An 18,425-nucleotide genomic window follows, 5' to 3' on the forward strand; every position below is an offset into this window, starting at 1 on the left:
GCCAAATCTGGGTTGGATTTTCTTTTTTTCTTAAGCCGGTATGGGAATTGGCATTCTGGCTTGGATTTTCTTTTTTTCTTAAGCCGGTATGGGAATTGGCATTCTGGCTTGGATTTTCTTTTTTTCTTAAGCCGGTATGGGAATTGGCATTCTGGCTTGGATTTTCTTTTTTTCTTAAGCCGGTATGGGAATTGGCATTCTGGGTTGGATTTTCTTTTTTTCTTAAGCCGGTATGGGAATTGGCATTCTGGGTTGGATTTTCTTTTTTTCTTAAGGTGGTATGGGAATTGGCATTACCAGGAAGGACTTCTTTCATTTTTTTCTTTTCAGTGGAGAGGGGAGCCACATATCAGGGCAGAGCAATGGGCGGGACCCCCAGGCCCTGGCCAAAGCCGTGCAGGTTCACCAGGATACTCTGCGCACCATGTACTTCGCTTGAAGGCAGAACGCTGTTACCTCACTGGATAGAAGAAAGTTTTCCAAGCCCCAAGAGCTATGCCACCCAAATCCAGAGGAATCAGGGAGGAGGAAGGTGGGGTAGGGAGGAGTGCAGAAGGCCTTGTTTCCTTCTACAAATGGGACAAAAGGGTGGGGAACAGGGCCAGTAAGCCAGACCACCAGCCAGAAATTGCTGATATTCACCTCATACCCTTCACCCCATCTTGTCACATCTGACCCTGACCCCACTGGACCAAGACGGGCAGCACCAGTGCCCACCATACACACAGGTGTCTCACGTGACTCACAGTGCTAAAGACTCATGCCTGACAGCTTGTTAAGGTCGGCTCGGCTCTACATTCCTGTGGACAAAAGCTGGTAGGTTTGGGTTTGATACTTTAGATGGGAAAGTGAGGGGCTTGAAAAAGTGGGTGGGAGGAGGGAAGGATTTTTTAGGAGCCTTAATCAGAAAAGGTCTAGATTTGTTTAAGAAGGAAAACGAAACCAGACCCAGATCAATATTTTAGGATACAAGATGTTTTAATGGGTTAAGAATCCAGTTTGTAGGAGGATTTTTTAATGCTAATGATTTTGGTTGCTCCTCCCGCTGCTGCCACCCCCCCTTTCCCTATTCCTTTCTTTCCAATTTTCCTACCCTACCTTACATCTCCCTGACAGACATCCAGCCCCGAATAAGACTTAAGGCACTATGGCACTTAGCTCTGAAGTGACACAACCCTGTCTTCCTTCCGCCTGCTGGTGGGTAACCAGTGCCTTCCCTGTAACGGTAATGCTGCAGAACTGCAACCTTTTGTACCTTTCTTTGGGGGGATGGGGTAGGGTGGGACAGGAGGTAAATGGGGAAGAAATACTCCTAACCCAACAAGCCTCCAGCCAGAGCGCCAACTATTTTGCATTTAAAGCAATTGACTTCCATATTCATTGAGCTTTTAAAAATATTATAACCTCAAGATGGTTGAAATCCATTGACATTTGCACTTTCAGACCTGACAAGTCTATGGAGCTGCTGAGATGACTGGCTATGCCTCCTTTCTTCCCTGTCCTACCCTGACCCTCCCACCTGCCTGGGTCTGGAGTTACTTACATAGTTTTTTCTCACTCTTGGCTTCTTTTCCCCCAATGGTCAAGTCTCTTATGTTTCAATATTTTTAAATTGGGGTGTCTTATAACAAACGATCCTTAGGTCTAAAATAAGAAAAAAGAGCAAAAACTAAATGCTATTTTTATACCATAACTTGAGTTTATTGCCAAAATCTTGATATCCTTCCAATGCCCAATGAGTTTACATCCCAGAAACATTGAGCCATTAAAAAGAACAATGTACCTGACTTGTTCTTTGGCCTGGCTAAGTAAGGGTGGTTGTCTCCCCAATGTGGGGCTCAGGCTTCATCTTTCCGCTGTGCAGAAAATACCTTTTTCTTGCTACAGGCTCCCTCCTCTGCACTGCCCTCTGCCCTGCACTCTTTTCTGCAAGTGCATCTTCCTCTCCCTCTGGATTGTCCTCTGACACTTTGGCTCATCCCAGATTCCAGTGTGTCCTGTGAATAGTCTGGGGGATTTTGCTGCTCCCTTTTGCTTCTGTTTACACAAATGAATTTTTACTGGTTTCCCACTAGGGCATGTGAGTGGGTGGCATGGGCTTTTTTTTTTTTTTTTCCTCCCTGCATAGAGATGGGGTTTGGCTGGCTTGTAAAACTGGAAAAGTAGGGGGTTGTAGCTTGGTGCCTGCTGGCCTTGAGGCAAGGCCCCCTCTTTCCTTGACTGTTCATTTTCTCCTTTCCCACTGCTTGGGATGAGAACGTGCAGCTTTGGTGTGGAAATTCCTTTTTTTAAGGAGCTTGGGCTTGGGTTTGCCCCAATCTGGTGATAAAGCCATGACACTTTAGACCTAGCTCAGGCTTGGAGGCCAGCTGGAGGAAGGCCAGTGTGAATCTGGGCCTGTGCAGTGAGAGCTACCATTTCCCCTCCCCAACAGCCCTAATACAGACCCAGATTTCCTATGCAAAACAGTCTCTCCCAGGTTCCATTCTGGTTGGCTACTTTGTTCAATGACTTCACAAAACGTAGCACAAACATTGATTATAGAGGAAGGTATCAGGACTGTTGAGTAACTCCTCCTTTACTTTCCTACTGGCTATGGCATTGGGTGCCCCATGGGAACCCAGCTGAAGAACAGAATGGAGGGTTCTGGGAGGAGTTAGTTCACTGGACAGCCTACATTCCTTACACAAGTGCCTAAAGAGAGTGATGCCAACACTCCATCTGCCCTGTCCATCGCCTTCATATACTGTCTACTTCATATTCAGTCACCCTTAGAGGAGGGGAGCTCTCTTTGAACATTGGGCTCTGCATGTTCTCTTCTTGGGTGCATTTTGGGGCTAGGATCAGGGCAGTATTCCTGGAGGTTCCAGTCATTCACCAGCATTTGCAAATATCCACGGGGAGCTGGTGGTAGCCACCTACTCTCGGCCACAAGTTTGTGTTCTTTCCTTTTTCTCTTTGCCTCACTCTTTCCAGTTGGGTTTGGAGCTGGGGCTTGAAATGCATTTTTTAGCCCTTTGGCATTGCACATACCACTCAAGAAATAAAAGCAAGAGCAGCAGCTTGGGCAATGGCAAGAAAATGACTTTTTGCTTTGACTTTTTTTTTTTTAAATCTTTGAGACTTGAAAAATATCCTTGACTTTGAGGATTATTCTTGTTTGAAAGGTAGTGCATGCAGATTGCGAACTGGTGTTGGCAACAAGCTTTGGCTTTCTTGGATTTGGTTTAGGTAGTGTGACTCACTTAAGCTCTGATGAAGCGTGGGATGACCCCAGCCTCATCTTTTAGACAAGTCTCTTGCTCCCTTTATTCCAATCTTTATCTTGCTTTCCCTATTCTCTCTTCCCCTGGCTTCCTTTTCTTTCCTTTTTTTTCTTTTCTTTTCTTTTTTTTTCTATTTAGTCAGCTTGCTTGCTGATCTGCTTTCCTGATGATGAATTCTCTGCATGACTATAATGACCCCTCTGTTAGCTGACAAGGTCAAGCTTATTAGCTCCTTGGCTACAGAAAACCAAGAATCTGTTCCCCAAGCCCAGTGATGTCCTCTTTGGGCTGGACTGCCCTCAAGCTTACACTAGGTCTGAGCAGCAGGCCTGCCCAAATGGTATGAAATCAGAGGCTTCTGGCAACTTCCACACCTGTCCACTCCTTGGACTTGATTTCTCTCATTGCTTTTCCTAGATATTATTCCATTTTTCTCTACCTGGGGCTTCTCTATTCTAAGGACTTGTTAGGATTGAGCTACTTGGGTATCCAGGGTTGAGGGTCAGGGGATGGACATAGAGGAAAAAGAGAGTGGTGGGAAGAGAATGGAGAGAATTTGGATAAAAGGTGGGAAAGTAGAGCACTACTCATTTATCATTTTTCCAGTCCAGCCTGACCGATTGAGAGTTGAGGTGCTGTTACTGGTCTTTGGAGATAAGCCCGGGCTCTTGTTGCTGGGTATTTAGGCTTAGAATAATGCTGAACAAGAAGGTACATAAAGTCGTAAAACCTCCCTAAAAAGCTCCTGGTTCCCACTTAGTAGATAGCTCCTCTTTGGCTAAGCAACAGTGTTCTTGGAGTTTTCCTTTTCTTGTCCAGAATTCTGTAAATGAGACTCAGTACTCAAGATGGGCAGCCAAGGAAACACTTCTTAGCTGGCCCCTGGACTATCTGCAAGGCAGGTCGGGCAGTGTTTTAGACCTTGCATCGTGTGTAACAAAAGATGGAAGGGAGTTCTTTCTCCTTCAGGGTAGAAAGTCATCTCAAACTAGCCAAAATGCAATTTTGGAGACTACATTGGAGGAAGCTGTTTTTATTTATATTTATTGGGCCTAGGCCAATCCAGGATGGTAGCTGGGATGCCTTCCTTTTTAAAGTCTGATCGTGGCAGGGATATGCAGGGCACTCTTTTCTGTTTGGCCTTCTAAGCAGATTGGGGAGAAGGGATGCTCTGGTTTTCTCTTTCCCCCATTTATTAGGACTTGCCTTCTCCCTGAGCAGGGAGAGGCTAGATTGGTGCTCTCCTCTTATTCTACTCCTACTGACTTAGAACCTCTGGCTGCTGTGTGGGAGCCCAAGAAAGGGAGCGGAGGGAATGGTTCAAATCAAACAAAAATCAGAATAAGATGGGGAAAGCAGATTTCCTACTTTAAAAAGGAATATAAACTCTCCAAGGATTGTGCAAGTAAAGACAATATATCTAATGCACCATGTCCCCTGGTGTAGTAGCAATAAGGAAAAATGAAATGACTTTCCTATGAACACAGTCCAACCTGAATGGTGTGTGATGTTGGCACTTAGCAGCCATCTGGTGGGCATGTGTGACTACTCTGGGTTCCACTTTAGTTTCTGAACTTTTATTCTTCTCAAGTCCAGCATGGATAGGGAAATGTCCCTGGAGCCCCACAGCTGTGTACTTGTTTGCATTTGTTTCCCTTTGAGACTTGTGTTTGTGTCCTGCTTTGAGCTGTACCTTGTCCAGTCTATTGTAAAATTATCCCAGCAGCTGTAATGTACAGTTCCTTCTAAACCAAGCAACAGCAGCAGCACAATTCTGTGTTTTATAAAAACAACAGTGGCTTCTGTTTCTAAAGTGCGGTCTCTTTCTTTTTTCCTATCAGCAAAGCAAACTGTTGGAATTAATTACATCTCTGATAGATTTTAGGTTAGAAAAATAGATTTTTTACAAGAGCAGAACCATTGCTTCTAAAGGAGGAAAAGTGGGTAGAATAAATTCCAGAATGTTGAAACTGCATATTGTATGTAATCACACTTCACAGGGCCTCCACTTATTCTTCAACAAGTACCGTGACCAGCAGTATTTTTGAGGGAAGGGCAGGCACAATTCAAAAATTAGGAGCTTAAAGTTTGGTTGAGGATATGAGTAGTCAAATGGTCCCCCTGGTACATAAAAGAGATGATGAGGGATTGGAACAAGGCTGTCAGGCTTTAGCCATGAAGATAGGAAAGGGCAGATTTGAGAAACACTCAGGAGATAGAATTAATGGGACTGAATGGATGATGGAAGGGGAAGAGAGGAATAGTTTCCAATTGAGCAAGTGAGTGTATTGGGGCATTCTTCTAACCGAGATGGGAAGAGCGGAGACTATTGAAGAAAGCTAATGAATTTTGTGAAGAAAGACCATTAGCCTTGTATAGACTGAGTTTTGAGGTTCCCATGGGGAAATGAGATTAAGCTTTCCAGTAAACATTTATGTTTTGTTGCTCAGGGAAAACTACAAAACTGCAATTATAGATATGGGATTCATACTTACATAGTTGATAGTTAAAGCCATAGGAATGAACAAGATGGTTTAGAAAAAGAGTAGAGTGCCATTTACTAGGAAACGCCATTTAAACAATGAAGAGAGGAAGCAGAATATAAGATGATTGTCATATCACTAATTTTGTATTTTTTGGCTGATTTAATGTGGTGGGAGAAAAATCAAGAGGGTGGAATAGAATCCAATTAACAACATGAACTGCTGCAGTGAGAAGGGTATTTTTTCAACTCAATTTACCATCCTCTACCCCATCTTCTCTGGGATTTTAGAACTTTATGGTCATTCTCCAGTATTTCTTGAAAATGAGCATTGGAGAAACTAACTTGAATAAGGCTAAGATTAGGTCTTCCAAGTTGTTCACCAAAACCATCACCACCACTTCCAGCTTCCTCCTGTTCTCGGGAGATACTTGTAAGAGAATAAAATAAACAAACTTAAATTTGTTCCTAACCAGTATCATAGATGATGTTCCAGTGCACTCTATAGCACTTAGCAGCTTGCTGTATTTATTTTCATGACTTGTTTCCCCCAGCGCCTGTGAACTAGGAGCAGAAATTACATTCTATTCACTTTTGTCATCTTAGGGCTATAACATATATGAATAGAATTAAAATGAGCTAGAAATTTGTGGTTTATGAATACAGGGGGGTGTGGGCAGTGGGGAATCAAGATGATACTGAGCTGAGTGTACAGGATGGAGTCAGCATTTCTGAATCTTCAGGTAAGCAGAAACTTAGCCAGATTATAATAATCTTTTCTCACTCTCACTCAACATGGAGATTCTGTAGTTTTGGTACCTTCAGCTGATGGCACGATTGTCAAGCATGTAAGCTCCTTGGTACTGCTAAAACATTGTTACTCTGAGGGAAGATTACTCACAGAAGATTCTGGCACAGAGCCCATTGAGAAATGTTCAGTGGCACCTAGTGTGTGTAAGTGAGCCTAGCATTCCTCTGGAGGCCAAGTGTTGTGACTTTTCAAATTGCAGAACTAACCTGTGGTTACCACCTGCCAGAGTCCCTTGAGTGCAAGACAGCCCAATCCATGGTCTTTTTCAGCAGCAAGGGTTAGTAAGATTGGTTGAACTTAAAGAGCAGATTGGAAGATGGAAGAGATATTTCCCAGTTGAAATAAGGCTTAAATTTATGACCCTTCATAAAACAGAAGTGAAGTATTTAGTAGAGCAAGTGAGAGGATGATCATTATGACACTTTGCCATAAATTTCAGTTTTAAAAATGATTGATGTCAGCCCTGGCCCATGTGACTTAGTTGATTGGAGCATTGTCCCATGCACTGAAAGGTCAAAGTCAATGGTTCAATTTCCAGTCAGGGCACATACCCAGATTGCAGGTACGATTTCCTATCGGGGCATATGCAGGAGGCAACCAATTGATGTTGCTCTCTTACATCGATATCTCTCTCTTCCCTCCCTCTGTCTCTCTAAACTCAATAAAATAAAATTTAAAACGTTAAAAAAATGATGTTTTAAAAAGGTTTCAGAATGACTGTTGGTTATTACTAAAGTGAAAAATATGGTGTGATCCCAAGGCCTGATTTGTCTGGTTCTGGAGCTCAAGGGTTTGAGTTAAGGCTCCTTGCACCCATAGACATCCGTTTTTCAGTATTGGTTGAGCCTTCCCTCTGCCCTATTAATTGGCAACATATTTTTTTAGGGCATTCCTGTCTATAAGTGTCTTGAGGCAGAGTGAGGCTGGGTATTTGTTGGGAATCTCTTGACTTAGCAGACAGAGGAATCTCATGGCAATTAGGGTTTGGTGGCTAAAGAAAAGGGCTATAGTGCAAAGAGAAGATTATTTTCACGTGATGAGTCTGGGCCATCCACAGACTGCTGTCTGTACTTCTTGAATGGCAGGTAACATTGAATTGTAGCAAATAGCTCTCCCTATTTGTTTCTAGCTTTGAAGACATTTATTCCTCTGGCTATAGGCCAAGGAAACCTGGCAAGCTTAGAAGGTGCACAGAGCATGACAGAAGCACTCCAGTACAGCAGCTGTGTCAAGGAGGAGGATCTGGAAAAGTGGACTTGCTGGGGATGAGGTACATATTAGAAGTTCTCCACTTGAGCACCATAACTGCCTTCTCCAGCATAGCATATTTAGGTTTTTTAGGCCAGCATGGCTTACACACTGTCCTCTTGCTCTGGGCTGCAGCAGTTTCACTACTATCCCTCTTGACAATGTCTTTTGGGGACAAAGAAATCATGAAGGACCTTGGTAGGGAGCCCTCCGTCACTCTTCCCCACCTTCTGAAGGCAAGAAACTTTCCTCTTAAAAGAGTCAGTGAGGCCGAAGCCGGTTTGGCTCAGTGGATAGAGCGTCGGCTTGCGGACTGAAGGGTCCCAGGTTCGATTCCGGTCAAGGGCATGTGCCTGGGTTGCGGGCACATCCCCAGTAGATGTGCAGGAGGCAGCTGATCGATGTTTCTCTCTCATCGATGTTTCTAACTCTCTATCTCTCTCCCTTCCTCTCCGTGAAAAATCAATAAAATATATTAAAAAAAAAAAAAAGAGTCAGTGAGAGCTCCCAGCCAGTTTTTTGAAAAAGGCCTGTGAATTGTTAATGGAAATGCACTGGGAAAGAAGGAGGGGCTTGGGTACTTTGAAGTGCTTGTCTTGGTGTCTTGTACAGTATCTTATTTAATTGCATCTTCACAGCCTTCGCGTGAAGGAGCTTATCAGTTAACTTCAATTGTGTATAACAAAACCCCAATTAAGTTGGCTTAAATAAGGAAGCACACATGACAAGAGGTCATTTAATATGGCTCCGAGTTTGGTTAATTCAGTGGCTTGATGATAATACCAAAAACCAGGTTCTTGAAATCTTTTTACTGTGCTGTCCTCTATGTTGGTTTACACTCATGCTAGTTCACCTCAGAGTCCCAAGATGACTACCATAATCCCAGAAGGAAATGCTGACAGAACAATGTCTTACAGAAGAGGGACTAACTTTTTCCAGTGTTTCATTTAAAGTGAGAAAATCCTTGGAAGCCTAGCAGATCTGGCCTCATGTCTCATTTGCTAGAAATGGGTCATCTTCCCACTCCTGTCATTGGCAGAGCAAATGAGATCATCCATCATGAGTGGCTGAGATTAATTAGGGGTTACCCTCTAAATCATGTGGATTAGAAAGACAAGTCATGTCTGTTAGGTGAGAAAGAAAGGGATAAGGGTTTGGGTAGGGATCCAGACAGCAGTGTCTGCTCTACCTAGGTCCTTGGGTTTTTAAGGATCAGGAATGTAAGGCTAAGAGAGAGTGACTTTTCTAGGATCACAGATAGTAGGTGAGAGCCTTCAGCCTCAGCTCTGTCCCTAAAGCCAGTATGTTTTTATTTTTAATATATTTTTTGAAAAATACATTTTTATTGACTTCCAGGAGAGGAGGGATGAAGGAGTGAGATAGAAATATCAATGAGAGAATCATCAATTGCCTGCTTCCTGCGTGCAATTGAGCCTGACCTCCATAACCTCCTGGTTCATATGTCGATGCTCAACCATTGAGCACACTGGCTGGGCGAAAGCCAGTATGTTTTATATTGTGTCCTGCTGCAGTACAAAGTACACCTGATCCTTGAACAACACAGGCTTAAACTGCACAGGTGGGGTTTTTTTTAATATACGGATTTTTTTTCAATAAATATTTAGCCTTCTGTATTTTTCAGGTTTCCCACCTGCATAGTCAACCAGTTGCGGATTGAAACAGTATTTTCAGTCCTCCATTGGAATTCAATAGATGTTGAGAGCTGACTGTATGCATTGTTCTACACCATTTTATATAAGGGACTTGAGCATTCTTGGATTTTGGTATATGCAGGGGGTCCTGGAACTAATCCCTGAAGGAGGATCATAGTTAAGTCTTGGGAGAGTCAAAAGTTATATGCTGGTTTTCAACTGTGTGGGGATCGGTGCTCCTATCCCCTGTATTATTCAGAAGTCACCTGTAGCTTGATTTCTGCTGTTTAAAAACTTCTGGTCTAGAAGAGATTTTAAACTCAAGTGTCACATCAACTAACTTGAGCCTATATGAGAGGAGAGGATTCCATCCAATTGTTCCCCTTATCCAGTGATGGTGTTTATCTAGGACAGGAAGCCTAGGAATGCAACATTCAGAGGGCAGTGATTTTGTTGCCCCTGATATTTCTGTACCCCCTTCTGAGAGCAGCCAGTGCCTCAAGGGATAACGGCAGAGTTTTAGCCTACTTCCTGAGCCATTGAAGCCCACTCATTCATCCATCCCTCCCACAGCTATTTACAGAATGCTGCTATGTGCCAGACACTGGCACTGTTCTAGGCATTGGGGCTGTAACAGTTAACAAGATGCACAAAGACTCTCCTGTATGCCCTTAAGAGCAGACTCATTTGGGAATGAGGTTATCAAAAAATAATGTGTGCATATGGTCAGGAGTAAGCCTCATAGAATTTTGCTTTTGGCAGAATCATTCAAACTTTTTTGCTTTCTCACTTCCTGATATTACAGTTCATAAGCCGTTCCTATGAACTCACTCTAAAGAGGTGGGGTCCTTGGATAGCAGAAGTAGATGGTAAGGCATCATTGACATTTGCTAAATTGGATCCAATTGAAAGGTCCAAATCCTGTCAGTGTCAACAAAGATGATAGTGGCCTACTTCCAGGGTTCATCACCATCACCATGTCTACTCTGGAAGACACCGAAGAAGCCTGCATCATTAGAAAACAGTTCCAGAATTAATTAAGGTTGAAGGTGTGAGAAACCCTTGCACAACAGTTGGTATTTACTGTTTGATGCTCCCATAGACTTGGATTGTGTACGGTCAAGGATTGAAAATAATTTTGAAGATACAGTATTTCATCTGGTGACACTAAATTTGACATTTTTAAATTTGGGAGGGCATTTTCAGTAAAAGGTGTAAGGATGGAAAGGAAGAAATTAGAATTGGAATCAGATGTGGGTTTAAATCCAACTTATAAAGTGTTTACAGGTAGGTGCCTCTAATAAGTGCTTTAAAATAGTTAATATAATAGTAACCATTTTAGTAAATGCTAAAAGAGTAACCAAAACAATAACTACTTTTCAAATTCACTAACATTTAGGAGGGTTTTCTTTGTGCTTTAGTTACATTTCCTAACTTCACAATTCTAAGGTACATGTTATTCTCTCCATTTTTTAGATTAGGAAACTGAAGCCCAGAAACTCAAGTGACTGATCCAAAGTCCTACAGTGATTGGGGCATGGGGGGAAGCACACTTAAGATAGGGTACTTTTTCTTTTTTGTCCCAAGCTTTAATAAAAGAATGAACTTCGATTTTAAAAAGTCTAACCATTACTGATGCTTAAAGACAGGGAAAAGTCATGAATCATCAGCCTGAATAAAATAGTATCACCATTAACGTTTACATTCTAGTGGGAGAGAGCAGTAGTAAAAAGAAATTACAGATTAGGACAGGATTACTGTAATAGGAAAACAGGTGTCCCACCATACCCGAAAAGCCCTCTCAGAGATAAATCTTAAGTTGAGGCATAAAAAGGCGAGAGTGGAAAGAGGATTCCTGGCCAAGGAATCAAAGCAGAGGACCCCAAGCCGGAAAGAAGCGCTTTGCCATTGGGGGAAGTAGAAGCAGACCCTGTAACTAGCATAGTGATGAGGTTTTGCTTGAGAAAGGCGGGGATCCCATTAAGCCCAGCGTTTGGACCCTGGAAAGGAGTTTGGGTCTTCTCAGTGTGACGAAGCGCTATTAAAAGAGTTTTAAACGTGGAAATTATTCGATCTGATCTGTGTAATGTCCTGTTTCTTAATCATCTTTTCCCAAGCGAAATGGTACATCCCCCCCCCCCCCCAAAAAAAAAAAAAAGTCGACAAAGCAAAGCATAGACTTAAGAGTGATCAGTGGCGGTTACTTGATCGCCTGCTGAGGAGGCGCGTGGGGCCGCCCAAACGGCGGGAGGGAGGGACTCAGCGATGAGGGCGGCCCAGCCCAAGCCTTGCTCTGCTGGGGCCCTCAGCTGCAGGTCCGGGCCGCACCTCGGACCAGCCCCTTCCAGGTAGGCTCCTCCCCAGAGAAGCTACGCCGCCCTCCGCGACGTCGTCTCAGGCAGACCGGGTGGAGCTAGGAGCGTAGTCCCTGCGACTGTCTCGGGCTGGCACAAACCAGCGGAAGGCCGTAGAAGGGCCGGCCCCGCCCGCACCCCGCCGCTTTGAGTCCCAGGCCCCGCCCAGACTCGGCGCCAGCTCCCCGACGCCCCTGCATTGCTCGCACGGACGACGCGCCCGCACGGCTCGGGACCGCGAGGCCTGGGTGTCGGGCTAGCCAGAGCAGCGGAACTGACGCAAGCGGACTTCCGGGGCCGGCCCCGGGGAGGTCGGCGGCGGCGCCGCAGTCGTGGAGAGGCAGTGGGAGCGTGAGCGGCCACGGGCGACGCAAGTATCTCGCCGAGCTCACCTCCCGTCTCGCGCTTCTCTCCTAGTCGCGTGCTGCCTCCCGCCGGCGGCTCCTCCCGAGGAGAGTTTTCGCCGCGGTTACTGAGAAGAGACTGTGGCCACCCGCCCCGTGGCCAAGTGAGACTGCCTGTCGCACCGCGTCGCCCCCTGCGCCGCCGCCTTGCCCCCAGTGGCGGGCGCCCTTCTCGCTCGAAGCACTCCCCCCAGCTCCATGAATGGAAATCGGCTCCGCAGGTGAGTGTCAGAGCTGTTGGCCGGGTCAGCGGGGGTGTCCCCAGAGCATCGTCGTTCCCACAGCCCCGGCCCCGGTGTGCGAGGTCCGAGGTCCCGGCGTCTCCTCCCCTCCGCCGGCCCCTCCTCCACCTCCGCGTAGCCCCGCCGCAGTTCCCCGGAGCCACCGAGTGGGCGAAACTGCGGGGAGGGGACACTGCTGACAGGATTGAAGTTTGGGGCGCTCCAGGCGGTGCACCTCCTGGAGTGCAGAAGGGTTTGCCATCACTTTCGTATTCGGGTTGGGGATGTAACGGTGTGTGTTCCCGTCGAGGCGCTGGGCGCCTATTACTTACCTCTTAAGGTGGTTATGTAGATAGGACAGATGAGGATTAAGTTTGGGTTTAGTGCAGCGTCAAATGCAAGATGGCATTTCTTCCATCCCCGAGCTCTCTTCTGATGTCCGTGGCAGCCTGGTATATACAGGGTGGGGCAAAAGTAGGTTTACAGTTGTCCGTATGGAAAATAATACAATAATTAATAAACAAGAATAAACTGTTTTCGCGTCCTCACAACTGTACACCTACTTTTGCCCTACCCTGTAAGTTCTTGAGGCTCTTGGGAATGTCATATCAGGCAGGATCGTTGCTGGCGTGAGGAGGTGAATCATAAAATTACTGACAGTATTTTATTTTTCATTCTCTGTTCCCTAGAGAAGAGTTGTCATATTCCTGGAAATTTGGCACTTAAGAAAACCGCTTTCTCTCCTTAGGAAAAACGATGGTCTTGAGGAAAAAATGCAATTTGGGCAGCATTTATCTTAGAAGAAAAAAGCGATCTTTATGGTTCTTAAGTAATTGAGGAACATAAAGTAGACATTACATAACAGTTTGCTTTCCAAAGGATCATTCATACTTGACATGCTAAATTTGTAAGTTTGCTTCATCCAGATTGTCACAGACTTATAAATTAATTTTCAAAATATTGGTGGGGCAGAGGGTGTCTTGTTACTAATGGTATCATAAGCCCCTGAATTTCATACCTCACTTTGCCAATTTGGGAGGTGCCTGAATATGAGATAAGAAAAGCTTATATAAAAGAAACTGGTGGTTTAATGTTAAATAATTTATTGACTAGGTTAAAGAGTATAATTGTAAAGTAGGTGCAAAAGCATTCCAATGGTAGAGGTGGGATGGGGAGTTTTATTACAAGTCTTATTATATGGAGTTTTCTCTAATCAATTTGTGCCATTTCTCTTTTGCACCCTCCATTAAAAATATTTATTTTGCCTTCTTCATTTGTCCTTTTTTAAAGTGTTTCTGTCTCTCTGTCTCTCTCTCTCTCTCTCTATATATATATATATATATATGTATATATATATATTTACTTATTTACTGATTTCAGAGAGGAAGGGGGAGGGAGAGAGAGACAGAAACATCATGAGGAGAGAGAATCATTAATCAGCTGTCTCCTGCATGCCCCACAATGGGGAGGGAGCTGGAAACCCAGCATATGCCCTGACTGGGAATCCAACTGTGACCTCCTAGTTCATGGGTCTTCACTCAACCATTGAGCCACACCAACCCGGCTTCATATCTTCTTAAAAAGGGAAAGTTTGTCTAGATTGTGAAAAGTTTTAGACTCTTATTTGTTTATCATTAGTTTGTGTTTTTCCAAAACTGTATCCTGCCTTTTTTTTTAACTTTCTACTATACTTTTTAGAGAATGTGATGATTTGTGGATATAGGTGATTTTTACGTAACTATCCTGTTGTCAAGCCTGGAAAACAAAACATAAAACTTAAAAACACTTTGTTAATCATCCTAATACTTTTTAAATATTTCAAAAAAATTTCAAAGATTTTCTTTTTCTTCTTGGGGTTTTTTATATGAAATTATGCCCAATATATGAACAACATCTTAGAAAATCCTTCTAAAGTCAAACCACCTAGTCAACTGGTCCAACTAGCCAAGTATGATTCAGTAAATGCTCCTGTGAATTCTTGAGCTAAGAATTAGACATCTTGAAATGCAAAGTTTAAGTGCAGTTTATACATGATTAACTATAATCTCAAATGAAGATAAGGTATAATTGTCTTAAGGGTGTCATCATCAAAAACAAAATTTTCATTCTTCCCGAAACTTACATGCAATTTTTGCTGCACATGAAATTAAAACTATATATTTGGGAAGATGTGCAACTATATTTTAAATCAAGAATTTGACAGATATATTGTTTGGTTTAAACTTTTTATTTTAACTTAGCATTTACTTTTTTAAAAAAAAATATATTTTATTGATTTTTTACAGAGAGGAAGGGAGAGGGACAGAGAGTTAGAAACATCAATGAGAGAGAAACATCGATCAGCTGCCTCCTGCACACCCCCGACTGGGGATGTGCCCGCAATCACGGCACATGCCCTTGACCGGAATCGAACCTGGGACCCTTCAGTCCACAGGCCAACGCTCTATCAAGTGAGCCAAACCGATTAGGGCTTAGCATTTACTTTTTATTGAATTTATTGAGTGACATCTATTTTCTATATATATAAAAGCCTAAGTAACCTTTACGACTGAATGACCAGAACAACCAGTCGACCCACCGCTATGATGTGCACTGACCACCGGGGGCAGACGCTCAATGCAGGAGCTGCCCCCTGGTGGTCAGTGTGCTCCCACAGCCAACCTCCCATGGCCCCTCCCCCCAGCCAGCGGGGCGGGAGGGGGGCGGGGGGAGGGTATAGGCCTCAATTGTCGGCCAGGCTGAGGGACCCCACCCATGTACGAATTTGTGCACCAGGCCTCTAGTTGGTTAATAAAATTATATAGGTTTCAGGTATACAATTCTATAATACATCATCTGTATATTGTATTGTGTGTTTAGCATCCCAAGTGGATTTTGCATCTAAAATCTTTAGTCATTTTAAATGTAAATGTTCTTTATGTATGAAATCAATGTTGGATCTTGGCTCTCCAAGTCTTTTCTAAGTTTTTCTTATGTGTGATTATCCTCAGACCTCTTATGACAAGATATTTTAATTTCTAATTGTTAAGTGGATACATAGAAAACTTAAATTTATTCACATTAGAGCCTTTGAATACAAATATTATGCAATTGTCTCTTGGTGAATCATTCCTCACTAAAAGTTAATATTTCTCTGTTCTTCCCTTTGCATGAAATCTTTTAAATGATTTTTAAGGATATCCTATACAAACTACTGACCTAGTACTTTGTGAACTTTTATTTAAATAAAACTGGCACAATTGGTTTTTAAATAATAATAACAGCATTTGAGCCTATCATTCCTTAGTTAGGAGAACTTCTAAGGAAATCCTATTTTTTATGGTTTAATTACAGCTGGACTAAGAGTATATGTTATGTTTTAGTTCCAAATAAAGTGGGGGTAGGGGAAACAGAAATATTCATTGAGGTTTTACTTCTCCTGAGGAGCTATTTTTTAAGACCATACTATTCTAGTCAGACTACTGTTTAGGGCTGATGGAATTCTACTAGTCTTCTATTCTACCAATAGAAGAAAAAAATTTTACTTTTACCTTAAGTTAATGATACGCAAATTGATTTGAAAAGTTTGGTAATTGTCTTATATAGTCTTGCAAAAGTGAATAGACTATGTTTCTTAGTTGTACTTTTAAATTCGTGTTTGAACAATAGTTGTTTTAGGGCTCTGCATTCTTTAATAATAAAAATCAAGAAAAATCATTTGAGAACAAGTTCCAAAGAAACAAAATTTTATGTATGGAAGTTTGACTTAAATGAGGTTGGTAAAAGTGGATTCAAAATACAAAATAATATAATGCCATTAGGTTGTCAGTTGAATATATAAAATAAATCTTTAATCACTTTGGGAAATGTTTTTATTATATAAATTTTTCTCTCTTGTAGAATTTTGCCTTGAAAAAAATATAAAAATGCTGCTCTGGGAGGGCATGAATTTTGAACATGGAGAGTTTTTGGTTTTTGTTTTTTAAACTTGGTTGTCACTTAAATTTTACTTTGTGCTTCTCTAGAGTGGCCATTAAAACATTTTTTTTCTATTATTTGCTGTTCTTGATTGGCAGCAAATTGAATTTACTTATACATTTATAAAAATATATAAGATTACTTTAATTTTTGTTTTAAAATTTAATTTTTCTGACAGTTGATAGAATACCCTGGGGAAAAACTAAAAAGGAGGCAAGGATTAACTTTTTTCTTCTAAACAGACTTTACAGGAAAAAAGAACATATACGTAACCCTGATATAATTCATTTAACATGATTAAGACTCATGATTCCATCCCCCTGATATAACCACTCTTTAAATTTTTAAACCAAATTCCAAACTAATCTATTAGTTTAAAAATATTTAAGACATTAAGTAATTTAGGAAAGCAGTTAGAATGAATGAAATGATTTCTAGATACTACTTAATTTTGCTTCAAATGTTATATAATAAGTTGGTATTTTAGAATTAATTTATATCTATTTTTTCCACTGGGAATATTGTATGTATTTGATTTTGTAAGCCTGGCCTGATAGTATGCTTAGACAGAAGTCTAGGGCCCTGTGGAGCAGACGCATTTCCTGGAAGAATTCTCTGTTGTATATGGAAAAACCCTAGCTCAAAGTGGAATTCTTGCCAAATTGTCATAAGCTGTTAGATTCTAGTTTAATACTATGTTGCTTTATATCACAACTATCTTTTTTCACATTGGTTTCCATAGTCTTAAAATACTTGAGGGTCTACTTGAAAGGTGAATTAAATATTTTGTTAATTTTACAAAACATTTTCTTATACCTAAAACTAGAGACCCGGTGCATGAAATTTGTGCATGGGCGGGGGGGGAGGGGCGGGGTGTCCCTCAGCCCAGCCTGTACCCTCTCGCAGACTGGGACCCCTCGGGGGATGTCTGCCTACCCAGAACCCCTCAGGGCATCTCCCCCTGGGGATCAGCCTAAGCTGTCAGGCAAACATCCCTCTTGCAGTCCCGGATCCCTCTCACAGTCCGGGATCCTTACTACACCTTACCGCCTACCTGCTTGCTGCTCCTTACCGCTAGGCTTGCTGCTTCTTAGCGCTGCCGTGGAGGCGGGAGAGGCGTCAACCTGGCTTCTGGCTGAGTGGCGCTCCCACACTGACCAATGGGGACAGCTCCTGCGTTGCGTCTTCCCCCTGGTGGTCACTGCGCATCATAGTGACTGGTTGTTCTGCCATTCGGTCTATTTGCATGTTAGGGCTTGATTATATAGGATTATATAGGATTAGGAATTTAAGTAACTTGGAAGTTTTTTTTTTCTTCATTGTTGTTTGTTTTAATGGATAAAGAGAAAAAAGACAAGTGATAGTTCTGTTTTCATAATGGTAAAACTAAAAAGATAATTTACTTAATAATATTATCCTGGGAAAATCAAGATGGCGGAATAGTTAAACACAGGAGATTGCTGCCTTGAACAACCACTTCAAAAATACAACTAAAAGACAGAACGGACATCATCCAGAACCACAGGAAGCTGGCTGAGTGGAAATTCTACAACTAGAAGGAAAGAGAAAAGCATACCGAGACTCAGAGAAGGCACAGTGCGGAAGTAAAATACTAAGGTGCGAGGTGCATGCGGAGCGGGCTGGCGGCTGAGGACGGGGTTGTCGTTTTCAATCAGGAGGGAGTCTCAGGATCTGAGCTCCAGTTCCGGCGAGTCTCTAGGGACCCAGACTCATACCGGGGAAGCGGGACTGTCTGGCATCGGTCGGAACTTGAGGGCAGCTTTCTCTCAGAGGGGCTTGCAGCCATTGCCGGTACACTGAGAAGCAGAGCCTCTGAGGGCAGGACTGAGAGCAGCCATAACTGCTAGCCCCGCACTGTTGATCCCATGGGACCTGCCCCACCCAAGCCCTTCAGGGAGGCTTTTGCTGGATAGCCTCAGGCAAAGGCTAGATTAGCACCTCCTAGAGATCCAGGAGCCAGGAAACCCAGAGGTCAGAGTGGGACCATCCAGTTTGCAGCTCCGTGCTAA

At 42.9% G+C, this 18,425-nt stretch overlaps 2 protein-coding genes across 8 annotated transcripts in view; both read left to right on the forward strand.

The window, feature by feature from the left end:
- AGO1 (argonaute RISC component 1) overlaps nt 1-8,192 on the forward strand; it is a 47,529-nt gene extending 39,337 nt beyond the window's left edge. For 3 of the 5 annotated variants that reach the window (XM_036351616.1, XM_036351618.1, XM_036351619.1), the window contains one exon: nt 331-5,073. In XM_036351616.1, the coding sequence (XP_036207509.1) occupies nt 331-439 (109 nt within the window). In that variant the 3' untranslated portion in view covers nt 440-5,073. Of the gene's footprint in view, nt 1-330; nt 5,074-7,688 lie in introns of those variants that run through there. The other 2 variants (XR_004974264.1, XR_004974265.1) reach the window with 2 other exon arrangements.
- A 3,813-nt stretch (nt 8,193-12,005) lies between these two features.
- Nucleotides 12,006-18,425, forward strand: part of LOC118676946 (protein argonaute-3) — a 112,842-nt gene continuing 106,422 nt past the window's right edge. For 2 of the 3 annotated variants that reach the window (XM_036351611.1, XM_036351614.1), the window contains exon 1: nt 12,006-12,438. In XM_036351611.1, coding sequence (XP_036207504.1) covers nt 12,420-12,438 — 19 coding nt within the window. In that variant the 5' untranslated portion in view covers nt 12,006-12,419. The remainder of the gene's footprint in view (nt 12,439-18,425) is intronic. The other variant, XM_036351612.1, reaches the window with a different exon arrangement.

The sequence above is a fragment of the Myotis myotis genome, unplaced genomic scaffold (assembly GCF_014108235.1).
Source record: "Myotis myotis isolate mMyoMyo1 unplaced genomic scaffold, mMyoMyo1.p scaffold_m19_p_2, whole genome shotgun sequence".
NCBI classification, from domain to species: domain Eukaryota; kingdom Metazoa; phylum Chordata; class Mammalia; order Chiroptera; family Vespertilionidae; genus Myotis; species Myotis myotis.